This window comes from Capsicum annuum, chromosome 7 (genome assembly GCF_002878395.1).
Source record: "Capsicum annuum cultivar UCD-10X-F1 chromosome 7, UCD10Xv1.1, whole genome shotgun sequence".
Classification (NCBI taxonomy): Eukaryota; Viridiplantae; Streptophyta; class Magnoliopsida; order Solanales; family Solanaceae; genus Capsicum; species Capsicum annuum.
This window is the reverse complement of record NC_061117.1, coordinates 224,288,538-224,306,049: the sequence shown is the minus strand read 5'-3', so window position 1 is coordinate 224,306,049 and position 17,512 is coordinate 224,288,538. Positions and strand designations below refer to the sequence as shown.

At 30.7% G+C, this 17,512-nt stretch overlaps 2 protein-coding genes across 3 annotated transcripts; one reads left to right on the top strand and one right to left on the bottom strand.

Moving 5' to 3' along the window:
• Positions 1 to 921: 921 nt before the first annotated feature.
• LOC107878747 lies at positions 922 to 2,483 on the bottom strand. 2 transcript variants are annotated; one of them, XM_016725857.2, is made up of 2 exons: positions 2,239 to 2,483; positions 922 to 1,368 (listed from the first exon to the last, which is right to left on the bottom strand). In XM_016725857.2, exons 1-2 carry the CDS (start codon positions 2,329 to 2,331, stop codon positions 1,069 to 1,071), a joined length of 393 nt encoding a protein of 130 aa, XP_016581343.1. In that variant the 5' UTR covers positions 2,332 to 2,483; the 3' UTR covers positions 922 to 1,068. The 2 variants fall into 2 exon arrangements, with proteins under 2 accessions (XP_016581343.1, XP_016581344.1); XM_016725858.2 differs by having other exon boundaries at positions 922 to 1,350; positions 2,239 to 2,482.
• A 2,474-nt stretch (positions 2,484 to 4,957) lies between these two features.
• On the top strand, positions 4,958 to 10,153 carry LOC107878745 (adenylyltransferase and sulfurtransferase MOCS3). Its single transcript, XM_016725855.2, has 11 exons — positions 4,958 to 5,305; positions 6,372 to 6,464; positions 7,104 to 7,159; positions 7,279 to 7,343; positions 7,410 to 7,484; positions 7,634 to 7,712; positions 8,057 to 8,095; positions 8,193 to 8,301; positions 8,584 to 8,702; positions 9,351 to 9,467; positions 9,610 to 10,153. The coding sequence occupies exons 1-11, from the start codon at positions 5,065 to 5,067 to the stop codon at positions 10,000 to 10,002; spliced, it is 1,386 nt and encodes a 461-aa protein (XP_016581341.2). The 5' UTR covers positions 4,958 to 5,064; the 3' UTR covers positions 10,003 to 10,153.
• The last annotated feature ends 7,359 nt before the right edge of the window (positions 10,154 to 17,512 follow it).

Here is a 17,512-nt window from a genome sequence, read left to right as displayed (position 1 = left end):
TCATCCGTCTATAACCATATCATATCTTGTCTAAAGCACTTTTTCCCGATACCTCTTCAATCATATTTCTCAAAAATAGAAAAAAGATTTAAGAAATACATCTAAACTATTCGAAACAGCTTAAATAATTTACTCTGCTACATTTTTTTCTCAAAAATATCCTAGCCATATATTTTTGGCTGAAAACTTACCTTCTGATTAGCATTCAAAAGTGTTGCCTAATGCTTCAATGAAGTTAGATCGAGTACCATGAGGTCTTTAGATTCAATTCCCGATAGACAACCACTAAGTGATTTTTTTCCATCCACTGGTCTCCGTGAAATTAGTCGAAACAATATGAAATAATGCATCAACCCCCCTCCCCCCTAAATTTGTCTCCACAACTTACTTTAACACTTAAGCTAAAATTCTATTTATTTACTCCCTTAACATTTTTAAAGTGAATTAATTTCCCCCCTTATGCTGACGTGACATTAAAAAAGAATGACACATCAGCATAAGGGGAAGTTAATTGACTTTAAAGATTTTAAGAGAGATAAATAAATAAAAATTAAGTTTAATTGCTAAAGTAAGTTGTGGAAACAAATTCACGAGTTTTGATGCATAATTTCAAACAACATACCCTGTAATTAATTAACCAAATAGTCAAAAATGTCCCTCCTATTAACATTTGCTCCACACTAGAAAAGATGAGTCAATTTTTCCCTGGAACCATTCAAAATGGAACCTTTTTTTTGCTCTCCTTTTAAATGTTGAGCTTGCTACTGCTCAGATCAAATGAGCTATGAATTTTTGAACTTCAAAAGTAGTTCCTAATACCAAAAAACTAATTAACCCAAGAAGAAAAACCATTGTGTGTATATTAAAGGAGAAATGAAAAAGAAAAATCTGCAGTATGGAAGCAATTGAGGCAGTAAAATATCCTATAACACTTGTCATGAGTTTTCACCCAATTAAAACATCCCATCAAAGTTAAAAACAAAGGAAGTACAACTAAGAGAAGCTTACATGTCAAGAGGTTCATCAGAACACTAAAAGTTGCATCACTAGCTTAATTACAATATCTAACTAACTACTAATTTGGCTTTGTGGGCCACTTTTAAGTAGATCATCAGTGTTATGAAAGTCCCCTTTACCCTTTCCCTCTTTACAACTTTCCTTGACATTTTCAAGATTAGAATCACTTGTAGTAGCCTCTTTCATGGCATCTTGTGCCTTGTCCACTGTTTGGCTGCTCAAGCCTTGATGCTCTTTCTCCTCTGCCATTTCTTCAGCAACTCTTATGAATTCCTCTTCTGTAGTTGGCGCTTTCTCTTCTGCATGGTGTTGGTAATTTTCCTTGCTATACCTCTGCCTCCACATATCACACTAAATTAATTAAGCGATTGTAACAATTACAACAACATCATCATCACAGCCGGTGTATTCCCGGGGGGTAGATGAAGTAAAGAGGTAGGTTGTTTCCGATAGACTCCCGGCTCGGGATAAATAACAGTATAACCACAAAAAACATAAAAATAAACAACAAAATGGGATAACAAAATGGGATAACACACCGTTAGATAATAATAAAGAAATAAGACATCGACTGAGTAATACTATAAACCATATATTCAAGATCAACATCCTCGGAACATTACGAAGAACAAGAGACTACATGCACCAGAAACAAACAAAACACTCCTCTCTATCGTTACGGACGTACTCCTATCCACTAACCCTCTGCCCTAATTCACGTCCTCCACACCTTCCTTTCAAGAGTCGTGTCTTCCGTAAGCCGTAGCCGCTCCTATAGCAATTGAAGAAATTAAATTATAAGAACAAGAAAATCCATAAATCGACGAGGAACTTGTCTTAAAGTACATGGGAATCCTGAGTCGGGGTCTGGAAGGGTAAAATGTACTCAATTCATAACACTATCTCAGATGAAGGAGAGAGATTATTTCCGATAAACCCGGCTCGTGACAAACAACAGTTAACCAAGCAGAGAACATAAAAAACAAACAACAGAATATGATAACACACCCTAGATAATAAGAGAAATAAGTTACCCAGAGACTAATATTCTAATTCATCTCTGTTCAAAAATTCAAATTTATTGGAACCCATTTTTACTTTGATCATCTATATAGCACAACTCTTTTTCCTATACAGGTAAAGCACATACAACTTTATTTTACAGTAAAAGCAATACATAAACAAAGAAGAAACCATAGAAAATAGATATACAAATATTACCCTCACAAATGTAGGAACAAAGGACCGTGCCAGGAATTTCAATCGACATACACACGATGTGGTGTAAAAGTACACAAGTTGATTGCCACTCATATTAATGGATGCTCCTTCTAACTTCACCTGATTTCAATAGCAATTTCACAATCAAGTTACAAAAAAGTGATCAGTTCTTTTAACATAGAACAATTCTTCTTCTTCTTCTTCTTCTTCCTTTTTTTTTTTTTTTTAGCATGTAGACGTTTGGCAAGTGGAAGAAGAGTGCCTTTGTACACAGCTTATGAACTTTAAACACATAGCACTTGTCCCAAAACGTGGCGGATCATTACATTGCCTCATCACACATCTATTGCACCATCAGTATAAAAAATATTAATATATATCGTTAAAATTAGCTCTTGAAATCATAATTCGATCAACGCATTTAAATATAAATATACTACTTGGTTATTTCGTACTACGCACGGGTTTAATATGATACTTAATTAGATATATATTATTATATTTATATTAGTAAAATTTGTATAAGAATATTTTAAGTTGTTAATATGATACTCATAAAATTTTGGAAATCAATCAAATATTTTATGTTTTAAAATTTTTTAAAATTGTTAATTATTGTAATTAGTATATTTTTTACGTATTTTTTTTTTGAATATATAACAAATTAATTACTTTTTAAATATTTTAAATTGTTAATTATTGTCATTTATAATACTTTTTATGTACCTTTTAACTAATAGATTTTTTAAAATATATAACAGGTTAATTATTTTCTTAGATCTTTTAAATTGTTAACTATTATAATTTATAATATTTGTTGACATCTTAATTTGTTATTTTAAGCTTTTAGTTAATTTATAATACTCTCATTGTTCAAACTTTTGTGGAATAGTATATTATATTTTAAAAATAATTTAAATTTTTAATTATTATGATCTATACTAATTTTTCTTCTATTTTAATTTAATCGATATTGATATAATTTTGAGAGTCAATCAAACACCACGATTGAAGTAGCGAAGTTGGTATGTCTTAAATGACTCATAGTAATTAATTAGAAGTGATATAACAAAATTAATTCAAAACATCAAGAGTTAATTTATCATTTTATGTCTATTTTTTTTTATAAAATATTATTAAATTTTTAATATTTAGATGATTTATAATAATTAATTAGAAGTGATATAGTAAAACTACGGTTGAAGTAATAGCAACAAACATGGTATAAATGTCTATTTTATTTTTTATTAAATATTATTATTTTTCTAATATGTAAATGACATATAATAACTAATTAAGACTGATATAATAAAATTATGAAGAGGTCGACAAATAGACATGTCGACGGTCTCGTCTCTGCTTCACGTGCCATACTGTGGCTTCTAATATAGGAGAAAATTGAATGTCGATTTACTTACTTTCTTCGTTCAGCTTTAATCGTTATGAATTGAGATGACATATTTATTAAGAAAAATAATTAATAACATGATCATTTTATCATAATATTCTTATTAAATGGTGTTTATATTATGTTTTAAAATTAATTGGAAGAAAAGACAATTAAAGCTAAGGATAAATAAGAAAAAAAAAATTATTTTTTCTTGACATGTCAAAAATAACAAGTAAAAATAAAATTTCAATTAGAAAATTAGTAATAAGTAAAAGGAAACGAAGAGTGTATTTATTAGCTCAATGCATTTAATTCAATTCATTTCATCTTGTTAAATATTTACAAAATATTACATATCTTATCTAGAGTCATGATAAAATAAATAATAATCAATAGATACTAAAAGTTATAAAATACACAAATAATGTAATTGGAACATATATTGTTTGAAAGTTTCAAAAACATCATCTAATCCGTACTACACCATTTAAAAATAGAGTAATTTTCAAAAAATTTAACATAAATAAAATAATATTTCTAAAGAGTTCAAGTAACATAAATTAAAATCTATACTCCCTCATTTATTAATTTAATTCATATTACCCCGTCTAATTCATCTCAATTTGCTTTCTTGCACTTCTATTAAGTGCAATGGTGTATCTATATATATTTTTTAATATGTAGAGGTATATATCTTAATATTTAGATTATGTAAATAACTTAGGGTAAACAACATAAAATCTTGATAGTTTAAAACTTTATTAAAGAAAATTTAATATTCTATATAATTATTAAAAATATTAATTTTAGATTTATTGAGATGCATAATTAATTTCTAATACACGAAGATATATTTTTTTTATATAAAAAAGCATAATTAGTATTTAATATATTTTGGATCTATTGAGATACATAATATATTAAAAAAAGATACATTTCTTTTTATAAAGATACATAATTAGCTTCAAATATATTTTTTTAATCACACATCAAATAAAAGGAATGAGATTGTATAAGTATGATAAATAAAGGCATATGTTTATGATATTTTTTCAACTCACGTAAATAATCAATTAAACATTTTCTTTTTTTAAATTTAAAACCTTTGTCCAAAGAGTTATATCATTTTTTTTTTATAAATAACTTAAATACCAACAGTAATTACATTCTCTTTCACTTTTTTAATTATTTTACTCTATCCCTATTAATATATATAACATACCCAACGTATACATGACATTCTGCGTATACATTAAAATTTTTGTAATATGTTTAGGAAGTTGAAATTTTTTGTAATATTAGAAATATAAATTGGGTATTTGCATAATTTTCCGTTTTTTTTTTCAAAGGGATATGGGGTCGATAGGGTTTATAAGTTACCTAATATCCTTAGTCCCTCTGTTTCGCTATATTCAAATTCTTCCTTAGCTTCTTTGATGGATTCCAATAGCGTCGAAGCAACTCGTATTCGCCAGGAAATCGATTCCTTGAAGTCAAAAAAATTAAATATAGAGCAACAAATATCGTCTCTGGAAGCTCAACTTCATCAGCTTGAACTCAATTCAAATACTGCATCATCACTCTCCAATGGAAATTTAGGGAATTCAAATGGCTTATCTCCCGATATGATTTATAGATACAGTCGGCACCTATTGCTTCCTTCATTTGGCGTTCAAGGTTCGGTGAGCATTGTTAAAAATGCACCTAAATTATATTTAGTTTTTTTTTTTTGAGTTTTATACATGAACTATCAGACCTGTGAGTTTCCTATCTGAACTATGACTGATCACTAACTATTAATTGTTTGAGTGAATAATTAATATTTGAGGTATGTTTTGATGAATAATCGGTGATAGTTCAGGTAGGAAACACACCTAAAATATTAGTTTTTTTGAGTTTTATACCTGAACTATCAGCCATGTGAGTTGAGTTTCCTATATGAATTGTCACAGACTAATTATCAAAATATACCTCTAACGATTAAATGTTTGAGTGAATAATTAAAGTTGAGTTGTGTTTTGATGAATAATCGGTGATAGTTCAGGTAGGAAACACACCTAAAATATCTAGTTTTTTTGAGTTTTATACCTGAACTATTGGACGTGTGAGTTGAGTTTCCTATATGAATTGTCACAAACTAATTATCAAAACATACCTCTAACGATTAATTGTTTGAGTGAATAATTAAAGTTGAGTTGTGTTTTGATGAATAATCAGTGATAGTTCAGGTAGGAAACAAACATAAAATATCTAGATTTTTTGAGTTTTATATCAGAACTATCAGATGTGTGAGTTTTCTATCTAAACTATCATTGACTATTTTTCAAAACATGCCTCTTAACAATTAATTTTTTGAGTTTTATACCTAAACTATCATATGTGCGAGTTTTCTTATCTGAAATATCTCCGACTATTTATCAATACATACCTCTAACGATTAATTGTTTGAGTTTCATAAGAACTATCAGACGTGTGAGCTTCCTATCTATTTATCAAAACATACCTCTAACGATTAATTGTTTGAGTTTCATACCTGAACTTGAGTTCAGGTAGGAAAAGTGAATAATTAATAATTGAGGTATGTTTTGATGAATAGTTAGTGATAGTCTATGTAGGAAACTTGCACACCTTATCGTTCAGGTATGAAATTTAAAAATCGGGATATTTTAGGTGTGCTTTTGATAATTTAAATCAATAAACAACTATTTTTGTTTGATAAGTGAGATTTATTGTTGGAAATTAGGTCAGGCGAATCTATTGAAATCTTCAGTTTTGGTTATTGGAGCTGGAGGTTTAGGATCACCTGCTTTACTATATCTTGCTGCTTGTGGAGTTGGTAAGATATGTTAATTTGAGTCCAGTTTTCTTTCTGTTCTCGGATTGAGTTACAACTTGTTTGGATGGTTGTTACTTATTGAATTGTATTGTGCTGTTAGTTTAAATATATCTTTGGTTTCATTCTTACTTAGATTTTATTGTATCACATCGTTAAGTCCATGTAAGGTAATGACAAAAGGTTTCATTTTGTGTGACAACCAATTCGGTGTGACCATGTGGTTATGATGTTTCTTTTTCTCAGTTTGTATTTACTTCTTATTTAATAATCTTATTTTAGTAGCTCTACTCGTACCATATTTTTTTTTTTGTAAGTTTATCCTTCAAATTTTTGATGTGTGACATTATATACTGATGGAAAATGATATAATCTACCCATACGTTGTATTCATTAAACAATACAATACAATACAATACAATACGTTATGAAACAATAGGGAACAACCATCCAAACAGAACGTAGTGAATATAGCGGGAATATTCTTTTTGACAATAGATTTAAACTTTAGCATTAACATATTTTTTTTTGAAGAATTTTCAACTATGCAATGCCGTTAGGTCACTTTGTATACTTTCACAACTTTTGCAGCTCTGTTGTAAGAGTTGTTAGGAATCATGTTTTTATTCCGGTCTTTTGCAGGTCGAATAGGTATCGTTGATCATGATATAGTGGAACTTAACAATCTGCAGAGGCAGGTAGTGTTTTATGCGCTGGCTATTGAATTTGATGCATGCTGTTTTTTCCAAGTGATTTTGAAATTTTAGCCATTTGTGTTAATAAGCTTATTGGCTATGGTGTTGACATTGTATTCCAGATAATACATACTGAAGCATATATTGGAAAGTCAAAAGTAGAGTCAGCTGCTGATGCTTGTCGCTCGTAAGTCGCGGATAGAGTAATTTTTTTCTACCAATGAACTTGCATTTAATGTTCTATTTGCGTCAGGATCAACTCCTCCACTCAGATTGTGGAGCATAAAGAAGCATTCCGCACGTCCAATGCCTTAGAGATTGTGAGCAAGTATGGTTTAGTAACACCTATTTATATATGGCTGTATGATTTTATTCCCTATATGTGTCTCTTTTGATGTTTTTGGTTGGTTCAGTTTCCTCTTTTGCTTTAGTAGTGCGGTGATTTTGACATTTTGCTTGCTTAATGATCTTTCTCAGATATGATGTGGTAGTTGATGCAACAGACAATGCTCCAAGCCGCTACATGATCAATGATTGTTGCGTTGTACTTGGGAAGGTTAGCTGTTTCTTTCTTTGACAGTTACTGGAAAGCTTTAGCTGCTTCTTGTGATGTTCCCGTTTTGTACAAATTTTTATGGTAACAATGATGCACAATACAATTGCCTTTGGATGCAATAACCTTTCCTTCCTTTGGATTTTTTATTCCAGGAGCTTTCACGTTTTAATCTAACAGACAGTTTTTTCATAAACTTCTTTAATGGTATGATCATGTGATATGGTATTGAATATTGTTGCCTAGACGTACAGATACTAAGCTCATAGTGCAAGTGTGGAATTGGATGTTAAGTTCATTTGAATGTTGGTTTATTTATCTGATAACTGGCTTATTTGTATTAACAGCCTCTTGTATCTGGAGCTGCTCTAGGACTAGAAGGGCAGGTACATTTGCGGATAGCATTCATCATTCCCAGAGCTTTTGTGTCTCCGTAAGACTTTAAATTGATTGGTAACTCTATGCTCTGAATGGTTTATGCAGCTGACAGTCTACAATTACAATGGAGGTCCATGCTATCGATGCCTATTTCCAACTCCTCCACCCACAAATGCTTGTCAGAGATGTGCCGACAGCGGAGTACTGGGAGTTGGTAAGTTGTTTATCTCTCCAAATAACCATATAAAGTCTTTTCCTTTTACAAGAAGTGTCTGGATTCCTAGATTATCTCATATTATATCTCTTACATGTGAAATTTTCTTAGAGACTTGGAGAGGAATGTATTGATGCCATGCCAAGCCTGGAAACTTTTTTGGAGTGGAACTATTTTCTGTTTTTATGTGTAGGATTTACGTTGTCTTGAAACATATGATGTTTCCAGTTTGATATTTACTTTATATCCTTCTCTCAGTTTTATTTTTCCCCTTCACTTCAGTTCCAGGTGTTATTGGATGTCTTCAAGCCTTAGAGGCCATAAAGGTTGCTAGCTTGGTTGGAGAACCACTCTCTGGGAGAATGCTTCTTCTGGATGCTGTATCAGGCCGATTTCGTAATGTGTGTTTGATATTCTAATTTCTCATACTTCCTGTCACTTTTATTCTTTGTAAAATTGCAGTTTTTGTTTTTGGCATCCTATTAAGCAGAGAGCTAAAAAACAAATTTAGATAAAAAACAAAAAATGCAGTTTTTGTTTTTGGCATCCTATTAAGCATGATTGTAAATTTTTTTGGTGTAGACATTTTCTCTTCCGTAGATAGTAAGTAGGATTTGAAAACAGTTAAACTTCAGAACTCAATGAAAAAAATATATCTCAAAACGTTAAAAATGAAAAAAGATTTTTCGAAGTAGATAGTCTACAAATGCTTTCGATACATGTCTTTCTCCACTTAAACTCTCAAAGACAACCATATCATATATCTAATGATCTAATCTATTTTGTGCGAAATGCCTATTTTTTGATTCAATCAGGACTTTCACAATCTCTTGCATGTATTGTAAACTTATTTGGAATATCTTCTTTCAATATTTTATTTTCGTATGCTTCTTGTATACGGGCAAGCTTTTGCCCTTTCTTTAATGAAATTTATTACTTATCAAAAAAAAATATATCCGTTTTCCTATGTTCCGCAACATATCTTTTTCGTTGCTCAATTCTCTTGGCATAGTCATCATCTCAGATCATCATATCGCTTGCAAATTTAGGTCAAACTTCGTGGAAGGTCATTGCAGTGTGAAGCTTGTGGAGATCATGCAGTATTGACAAGGCAGACATTTCTGGATTTCGACTATGAAAAGTTCACTCAAACTCCGCTATCGCCGGTGCATTTCGTTTTTACAACTTTTCAATTGTATCTGATATTTGTTGCCCTTTGTCCTAACCTCTGTATCGTTTCTGTATACAACTAAAGACATAGTGAAAGCATTCACGTGTGGCTCATCGTGCAACTGATCATTGTTTCAGGGTCCATTGAAGTTGAACCTTCTTTCTGTGGATGCTCGAATTAGCAGCACAGAGTACAGTGAGAAAGTGACGGAGGGAGAAACACATGTATTAGTGGATGTTCGACCTGCTCATCACTATAAGATTGTTTCACTTCCCAACTCTATCAACATACCTCTATCCACGTTGGAAGATAGATTGCCTGAAATATCTGCCTCGTTGGAAAAAGAGGCAAAGAAAGACTCACTCGACAGTGGTTCAAGTGCTTCTCTGTTTGTAATATGCAGAAGAGGCAATGATTCACAAAGGGCTGTTGAATTGCTTCACAAATTGGGTTTCAGTTCAGCTAAGGATATAATAGGGGGCTTAGAGTCATGGGCTCACAATGTCGATCCAAAGTTCCCTACATACTAACTCTATACATACAAAATTGTCATCCATAATTCGGTTAGTTTCTTGCCTATCCTGTGTTGTCTTTAATCAAACACGTAATTTATGTACTAGATTGAGCTCCTATTTATAGTTTTCACTGAATGTTGACCCCTGATGATTGGTCGGCGTACTATTCCGGTTGTTTTTTTAACTTTCTTTAGTCAGTGCATACACTAGATTGCTTTCATCTCCAAATATAGCTTCTTGTAGACATGGGGAGAACAAGCAACTGTTCTCAGAACATTATGTATGGAATTACCTGGAAGCAGGGGATGCATAAAACAAAGGTGTTTTCTAACAGCTCTTTCATTCTAGAATTGTATTCTTTAGTCTGAATGAAAGCAATGGCTATGAGTTGAAATGTCCAAAAGTGGACAACAATTTGGATAAACTTTATTACTGTTAGAGTGGGTTAGAGTCCCGCATTAGTTGGGGAATAGATTGACGGTTTGGTTATATGGATTTGGCAATTCTTTCCTCTTGAGCTAGCATTTGGGATCGAGTTAGACTTAGATGTCATATTTTTACATGTTATCAAAGTTCAGGTTCATTCCCATTTGGGTTCTGCGTCCATGTTCCAGCTGAACCTAGCGGTGAACGGGTGTTAGATTCCCTTATTGGTTCGGGAATTGACTAGTGGTTTGTCTATAAGACTTGGAGAATCCTCCCTCTCGACATTGAAATAGCATGACTATAGGATGACAACTTTCAAAAGCCAAAGTGCCCTACCTAGTAGGTAGACTCATCTATTTTGCTTTTGGTTCAAAAAGTTTGTAGGCTGTTGACTATTCTTTCTTGTTTAAAGATAAAAAAAACAAAAGAGCAACATAGTGAGAAGCAAGAAGGGGGACCATAAAAACACCAAAAGTGAAGGCCTCTCCCTTTTTGAAGTGAAAGCAACAAAACAATCCCTTGCATTTGTGGTATGTTTGGAGATATATTCTTGAGAAATTTTGATATGTGCTAAATATCAAATGCACTATATCTCATTTCACGTCTAGGGCTGGACATTCAGATCAAGATGATTTTGCTGTGGCACCATGTGAAATTTGGTCATTGAGCTAACATATTTTTTCTTTCTAACTAAGCTCAACGAAATAAGGAGACCACCCATATCAGTAAACACCTAATTTAAGAGATTAATACTTACCTAAACAAAGGACAAAAAATAAAAGCAAGAAGGCAAGCCATAAAAGGGGTGGATTTTCTTATCACTAGTTGTCCAATTAGAATTGAATTATTTTCTTTTTCACCTTTTAATTGACGTATGATTTCTTTTTTGTCTTTCTGGCATGTTCACTTGTCCCCTTGATAGTGAAAATCTAAAATCTTCTTGGTTTGTCATTTGTGAGGATAGGATAATGTGCCACCTATACTGGTTACTTGTCACGCTAGAGTTGAGAAATTAAAGAAATGTTTAAAAAACAAAATGATGTCCTATGCTTATCGGTTATGAAGAAATTTCAAATTTTATTTAAATTAAATGCGTGTATAAATATAATAATAATATATTCAGTATAATTTCATAAGTAAAGTTTGATATAAATAACTGCCCGCATACGTTATATTGACTTTGATATGTAGAGAGCTTGTTTTCGATAGACCTTCGATTAAAGGAAAAAACATATCAAACTAGATAAATGCATGCCCAAACATAACAAAACATTTCCGGCATAATTTCATATGCAGAGTCTGAGAAGGTAGAGTGTATGAAGATAATAAGGGGTCGTTTGGTGGAGTGTGTTAATCAAAATAATATATGCATTATTCTTATGTATTATTAATACTCCGTTTGGTGCATTTTTTGTCATTGTATAACTAATGCAAAACATTAGTTATACACTATATTAGGTATTGAGCTATGTATTATTAATACCAACTCTTTTTTATGTATTAATAATACAAAGCATTTCAATACATGCATTGAATTAGTAAATGACAAATTTACCCTTCAAAATAACTAAATTCTTTTTTCCACCATTTCTCCACATCTTCTTCTTAATCAAACATCTTTTTGTATTCCGATTTCTTTCTTTTTATTTCGATCAAATTTCATCAATTTCAGTTTCAAGTCTTTTGGATATAGAGAATATGTGAAAGTAGGTTTTCAAAGAAAAGTGAATTTAGAGAAGAAGTAAAAATTAAATTTTAAAGATTGCATACCTTTCTTAGATTTCTTTCTCAATAAAAATGAACAAATCAATTCATTGGATATTTGGATGTTTGGATACAGCACAATGAAAATGAACAGATGAATTCATTGGATATTTGGATACACCAGCTGCTGGCAAGATCCGCTTCGCCTGGTTCATTTGTTCATTTTGCATTCACCAACATTCCAAATTGAGTATTCAATGGCTTGGATATTCAATGCAATTTGGTGCATACGAGATTTTGGAATGTTGGTGTATCCAAGCATTCAATGAACAAATGAATTCATTGAATATTCTCAGTAAAGCTTGCCAGTGCATACGAGGAATTTGAAAGTAGTGGTGTTCTCAGTGAAGCTTGTCAGTGCATACGCTTTCTTACAGTTGTGTATACACAGTAGTATAGAATTGTTGGTATTTATATATAAAAAAGGTATTTCGGTAAATAAATATTATTTTATAAAAAATATGTAAACATATATTATTTTTAATATATTAAATCAAACACTATTAAAAATAATGCTTGCATAACTAATACCAGTATTACTAATGCTTGCATTAATAATACAAGTATTACTAATACACCTTATTCAACATTATTCTTATACATTCTACTAAACGACCCCTAAAAGGTAGAGGTTACTTTCAATAGATTCTCGAACATAGCAAAAAATCTCAATATAACTTTAATTTTAAATATCTATTTTCAACTTAATTTTCATTACTTGTAGTAACCGTTTGGTCATGAAAACTAAAATTTTTCGTAGTTGGAGTTGAAATTGGAGTTGGAGTTGTGTTTGACCATATCTTTTTTGAATTTTTTTCTTACTTTTGAAAAAACGTTTAAAAATATAATTTTATGCCCTAACTTTTACAAACTATCAAAATCACCCAATTAAAATTTACCTACTAATGGAAAAAGGAACACAATTAGCCACTATTATAAAAACTAATTACATATATATGGCCATATTTAATGAATTTCAATTATGACATATATAATATTTATATTAATAGCCGTTTTCTCATATTTGAAAATTTTAAAGATAGATGTTATATTAACAGATCACTACTTCCTGTTTTTTAGGTAATAAATATTATCTTTCAAACAAATTTATTTTTTTAGAAATTTATTTAATTTATTTTCTTCATTTTTCGTTCCTAAAAAATAGAAAATGATGAGTTGTTATTAAATTTTAGGGTGCCGCTAATTTATTTCTTTAATTTTCTTATACATGAAAGATTTTACTCTGTGTGACAAAATTATTTTTATGTAAAACATGCTTTGCATATTTATGGTATATTATATCATATACCACAAATATATAAATATGCTTAGTATGTTTCTTTATACTTTGTATTTTTATATATGTGTGTATATAGTATATACATGATATAAACTTCATATATAACATACTTTGTATATTTATATATGTGTATATGGTATATACATGGTATTAACTTTATATATAACATACTTTGTATATTTCTATTATAAATATAATACTTTATATATTTATGGGTATAAATATAAATTAGTAGTAAAATAATGTCTTAAATAAGGGAGAAAATTATAAATAAGGGATAAAAATAATGATGAGAAAAAAAAAGATATATATTAATTAGGATAGTATTTAAATATCTCCTGATTCTCTTAAGGCCACAAATCACGAAAAGTCGGGCAAGAGCGCTATCAAAGACTGTTTCCCTGGAAGAAGAGCTGGGCAAAGACTAAGGGAATATCTTTTCATCATTATAAGGCAGATGAAGTTCGACACATACAATACGCCCAGTCGCTTCTCGTGGATTTTCATAACCCTACTGTGCAAAAATGGGATATGCACTTGAAATGGATGTCCGAGTTAAGATATATATCATGAGCGATACGGAAGTTTGAAATTATAATTATCTTATTCTTTAAAACTGTTTTATACGTAATATTGAAAAAGTAATGTTATAAGAAGAGTTTTATTTAAAAATTTAAAAGATTGGGGTTATATGTAGTAATAATAATAAAAGTTGGAATTGGAGTTGGAAAATTGTGAAAACAACAAAAACCTGTTTTCTCTTTTCAAAAAAAATTTCTGAAGTTATTTTTTGAATTTTCATGGCCAAACACCATAATTTTTAACTCTATTTTTTTTTTTTTTTTTTTGAAATAAAGGAAAAAAATTTCATGGCGAAACGGGCCACAGTACCTTTATTTTTTGAATTATCAATGAATTATATCTAAGTTCAAACACGTACTTGGTAGGTCTATTAATTTGATAAAGACAAGGGCTAGATCACCTTTTTCCACTCTTTATATTTTGTTATAAATATGAAGTTAGCCAGGCCCCTACATTGTTCTTTTATGTCATCAACCTCTATATATCAAATCAAAGCCATCTCCAATATCCTCCAAGTCTCATAGCCAACATTTTTCATTCCTCAAAATACTAGTAAACAATTTCTTTTTCTTTTTGTTTTGGGAAAAAAAATCCTCCATGGAAAAAATTATGAAATCCCAAATTTTAAAGCTTTTACTTATATCAACCCTTGTACTTATAATTCCTCTAATATCTTCATCTCAAAGAATTCCATATCTTTATTTCATAGTTAATCTTCTAATTATCTCCTTAGGAGCTGATGCTGGCTTAATTTCCTTTTTTTCCAAATCTCAAAATGATGAAAAAAATCCTTCAATTTCTCCACATACTACTACTATTAATAAACAACAAATATTTGTCCCTAAGGTGGTTGAAAAATGTGATTATGAGAAAATTGTTGGGGTGACAAAATTAGTTGAGAAGGATCATGAAGTCAAATTACAAAAAAGTCCTTCTACACCAAGTTTGTTTTTTATTGGGAGTGGTGAAGATTTTAGTGAAGTAAAAGAAGAAGAGGAGGAAGAAGTGGAAGAGGAGATTAGTGAACAAGAGTTGTTTAATAAAGCTGAAATATTTATTGGGAATTTCTATAATCAGTTGAAAATGCAAAGAGAAAAATCAGTTGAATCATTGAAGGGAATTAATTTTGATTCTGATATTAAGATTTGTGTTTAGTTTGGGGGAGTACTACTACAACAACATGTTCAGTCTAATCATATCTTTCGATCGAAGGAGGATACAACATATTTAGTGTAATCATATCAGTCGGTCGAAGAAGGACAAGTTACAACAATATATCCAGTGTAATCATATCAGTCGGTCGAAGGAGGATAGGTTGTGTGTACAAGTTTTGCGCTTACTTTGTGAGGTAGAAAACTGTTTCAGATAGACCCTCGGTTTAAAATAGAAGTTTTAGAGGCAGGATTACAAGATTTAAGTTAGGGGAGTATTCTAGCAATATTGTATTGTTGTACATGTATATAAAAGATTGAAGTTTGGGATTTTGGAATTTAGAATTAGTTTGTACCTAGCATTGTACACAATATTGTACATGTACGTTATGTTCATTTCATGATTTAAAGCTGCTCTTTTGTTTTTCTTATAATTATTTGGTGATCAAAAAGCGTCTGAATCTGGGTATAGAGTTTTGGGGGAATTAAATCCACTTTAAAAAGTCTAGAGGTAATAGGTCCCCCGCAAAGTTCAGTATGCTCAACTAAAAATTCGATCAAAGTTTAGTATTTTCATGGGTATTATCTCAATTTTTTTTGACCCGATTAATTCAGATACTTGTTAAGTAGAATTAGTTAAGAGAAAAGTATTGTTTCTTATCAAGAATTTCTTCGTTTCAAAAATTTGAATTTGAATAAAAAATCTCGACTTAATAATGGATAGGTTTTATTCATTTCACGAATTGTTTTTTTGTTTTAATTCCCTATTACTTACTTATTACACATTAACAAAGTGTAGGATAAGGAAGGAAAAATTGTTATATAATCTACTCTATCTGTCCTACATTAGTCAAAATTCGTATGTTTGATTTCTCAAAATTGTATTTGACATTTTTGAAAGGTAACTTATTCTCTTACTCTTTAAAACTTTATTCGATATTCTACTATTGAGAAAAGGAATATATTCGCAAACTTTATTCTAAAAGTGTACTTTTCAGAATATTATTTTGTTAGTAAAAAAAAAAACAAAAAAGACAATTTCAGGTTAAGATGGAGGGTTTAAATCAGGGCGGAGTCAGAAATTTGGTCAAAAATGTGCAATCTTTTTTTTAGTTGTGTTAAGGGTGTGCAAAATTAAATATATGCTCCTAATATTTAATTTATGTACACTATATAATTTTCGGATGAAGGATGTGGGATCGAACCACCTTTCGTCAAAGGTGGCTCCATCCGTGACAGTAGCGTAGCATTCCCTCTGAGAAATTAAGTTCCTTACAAATAAGGAAAATGACGTGGACCGAACCACCCTTCGTCTACGGTGGCTCCTCTCATGACAGTAGCGTAGCATTCCCTCTAAGAAATTAAATTCCTTATAAATAAGGAAAATGACTTTCTTAGTGAAAGTACGAAAAATAAGTTTTATAAATAGCATTTTATATTGATTATGTCATCTTCATCTTTCAACGCACTTCATCTTTACCCCACCCCTGCCCCCCTCATCTTTCAACGCACTTCATCTTTACCCGCCCCTACCCCCCACCCACTAAAAAATAAATAAAAAATCCACTTATTTTCCTGGAAAACATATTTCTTTCATACCAAAGACACCCATATAGAGGACTTAATAGTCTAAAATTTTTGTTTCTCCAACTTGTGTATGTGTTTTATTGTGCAAATCTTTGTGAAGAAGACCTGACTTGTTGGATTTTTCTTTGATAGAAACATCTCAATATTTATTTGCTAAATATGAACTGTTTTACCATATGATGATAGCAACATGAAATCGTCAGCTTTGTTAGTAACCTATTTGTACTTATTAATATTGGAAGTTAGTACTTTGGACTAATACTAATTGCACCTTAGTTACGGCTGTTTGTTAATTGGAATGTTCTTAGAATATTACTCTTAGAGCATCTTATCACAATTAGGGGCCACGTTAAGATTTTGAGTTTGTGTTTTGAATCCTGAAACGCACAACTTATTAGGTTATGGATAAATTATTTATATGTATAAAGTGAATCTTTAACATAAATATAGCGTTCGTACCAAAGTTATTGAGCTGTATCGATAGCTTTCGTTACGAGACTTAGTAAAGAATTCACATAATAGCGATTGTGAATTCAATTGTTATTGTATTAATTTGAGATAGTTGTAAAAAATGTAAGTTTTAAATTCTGAATTCGACGCTAATATAAATATGTTTTACGCTATCCATTTGCATAAGTGATAATTCCTTCTCAAATATTCTTTTTGTTGAAAGTTGAGGTCCTTTTCCTTTTTATACATGTGTGGTGCCCATGCA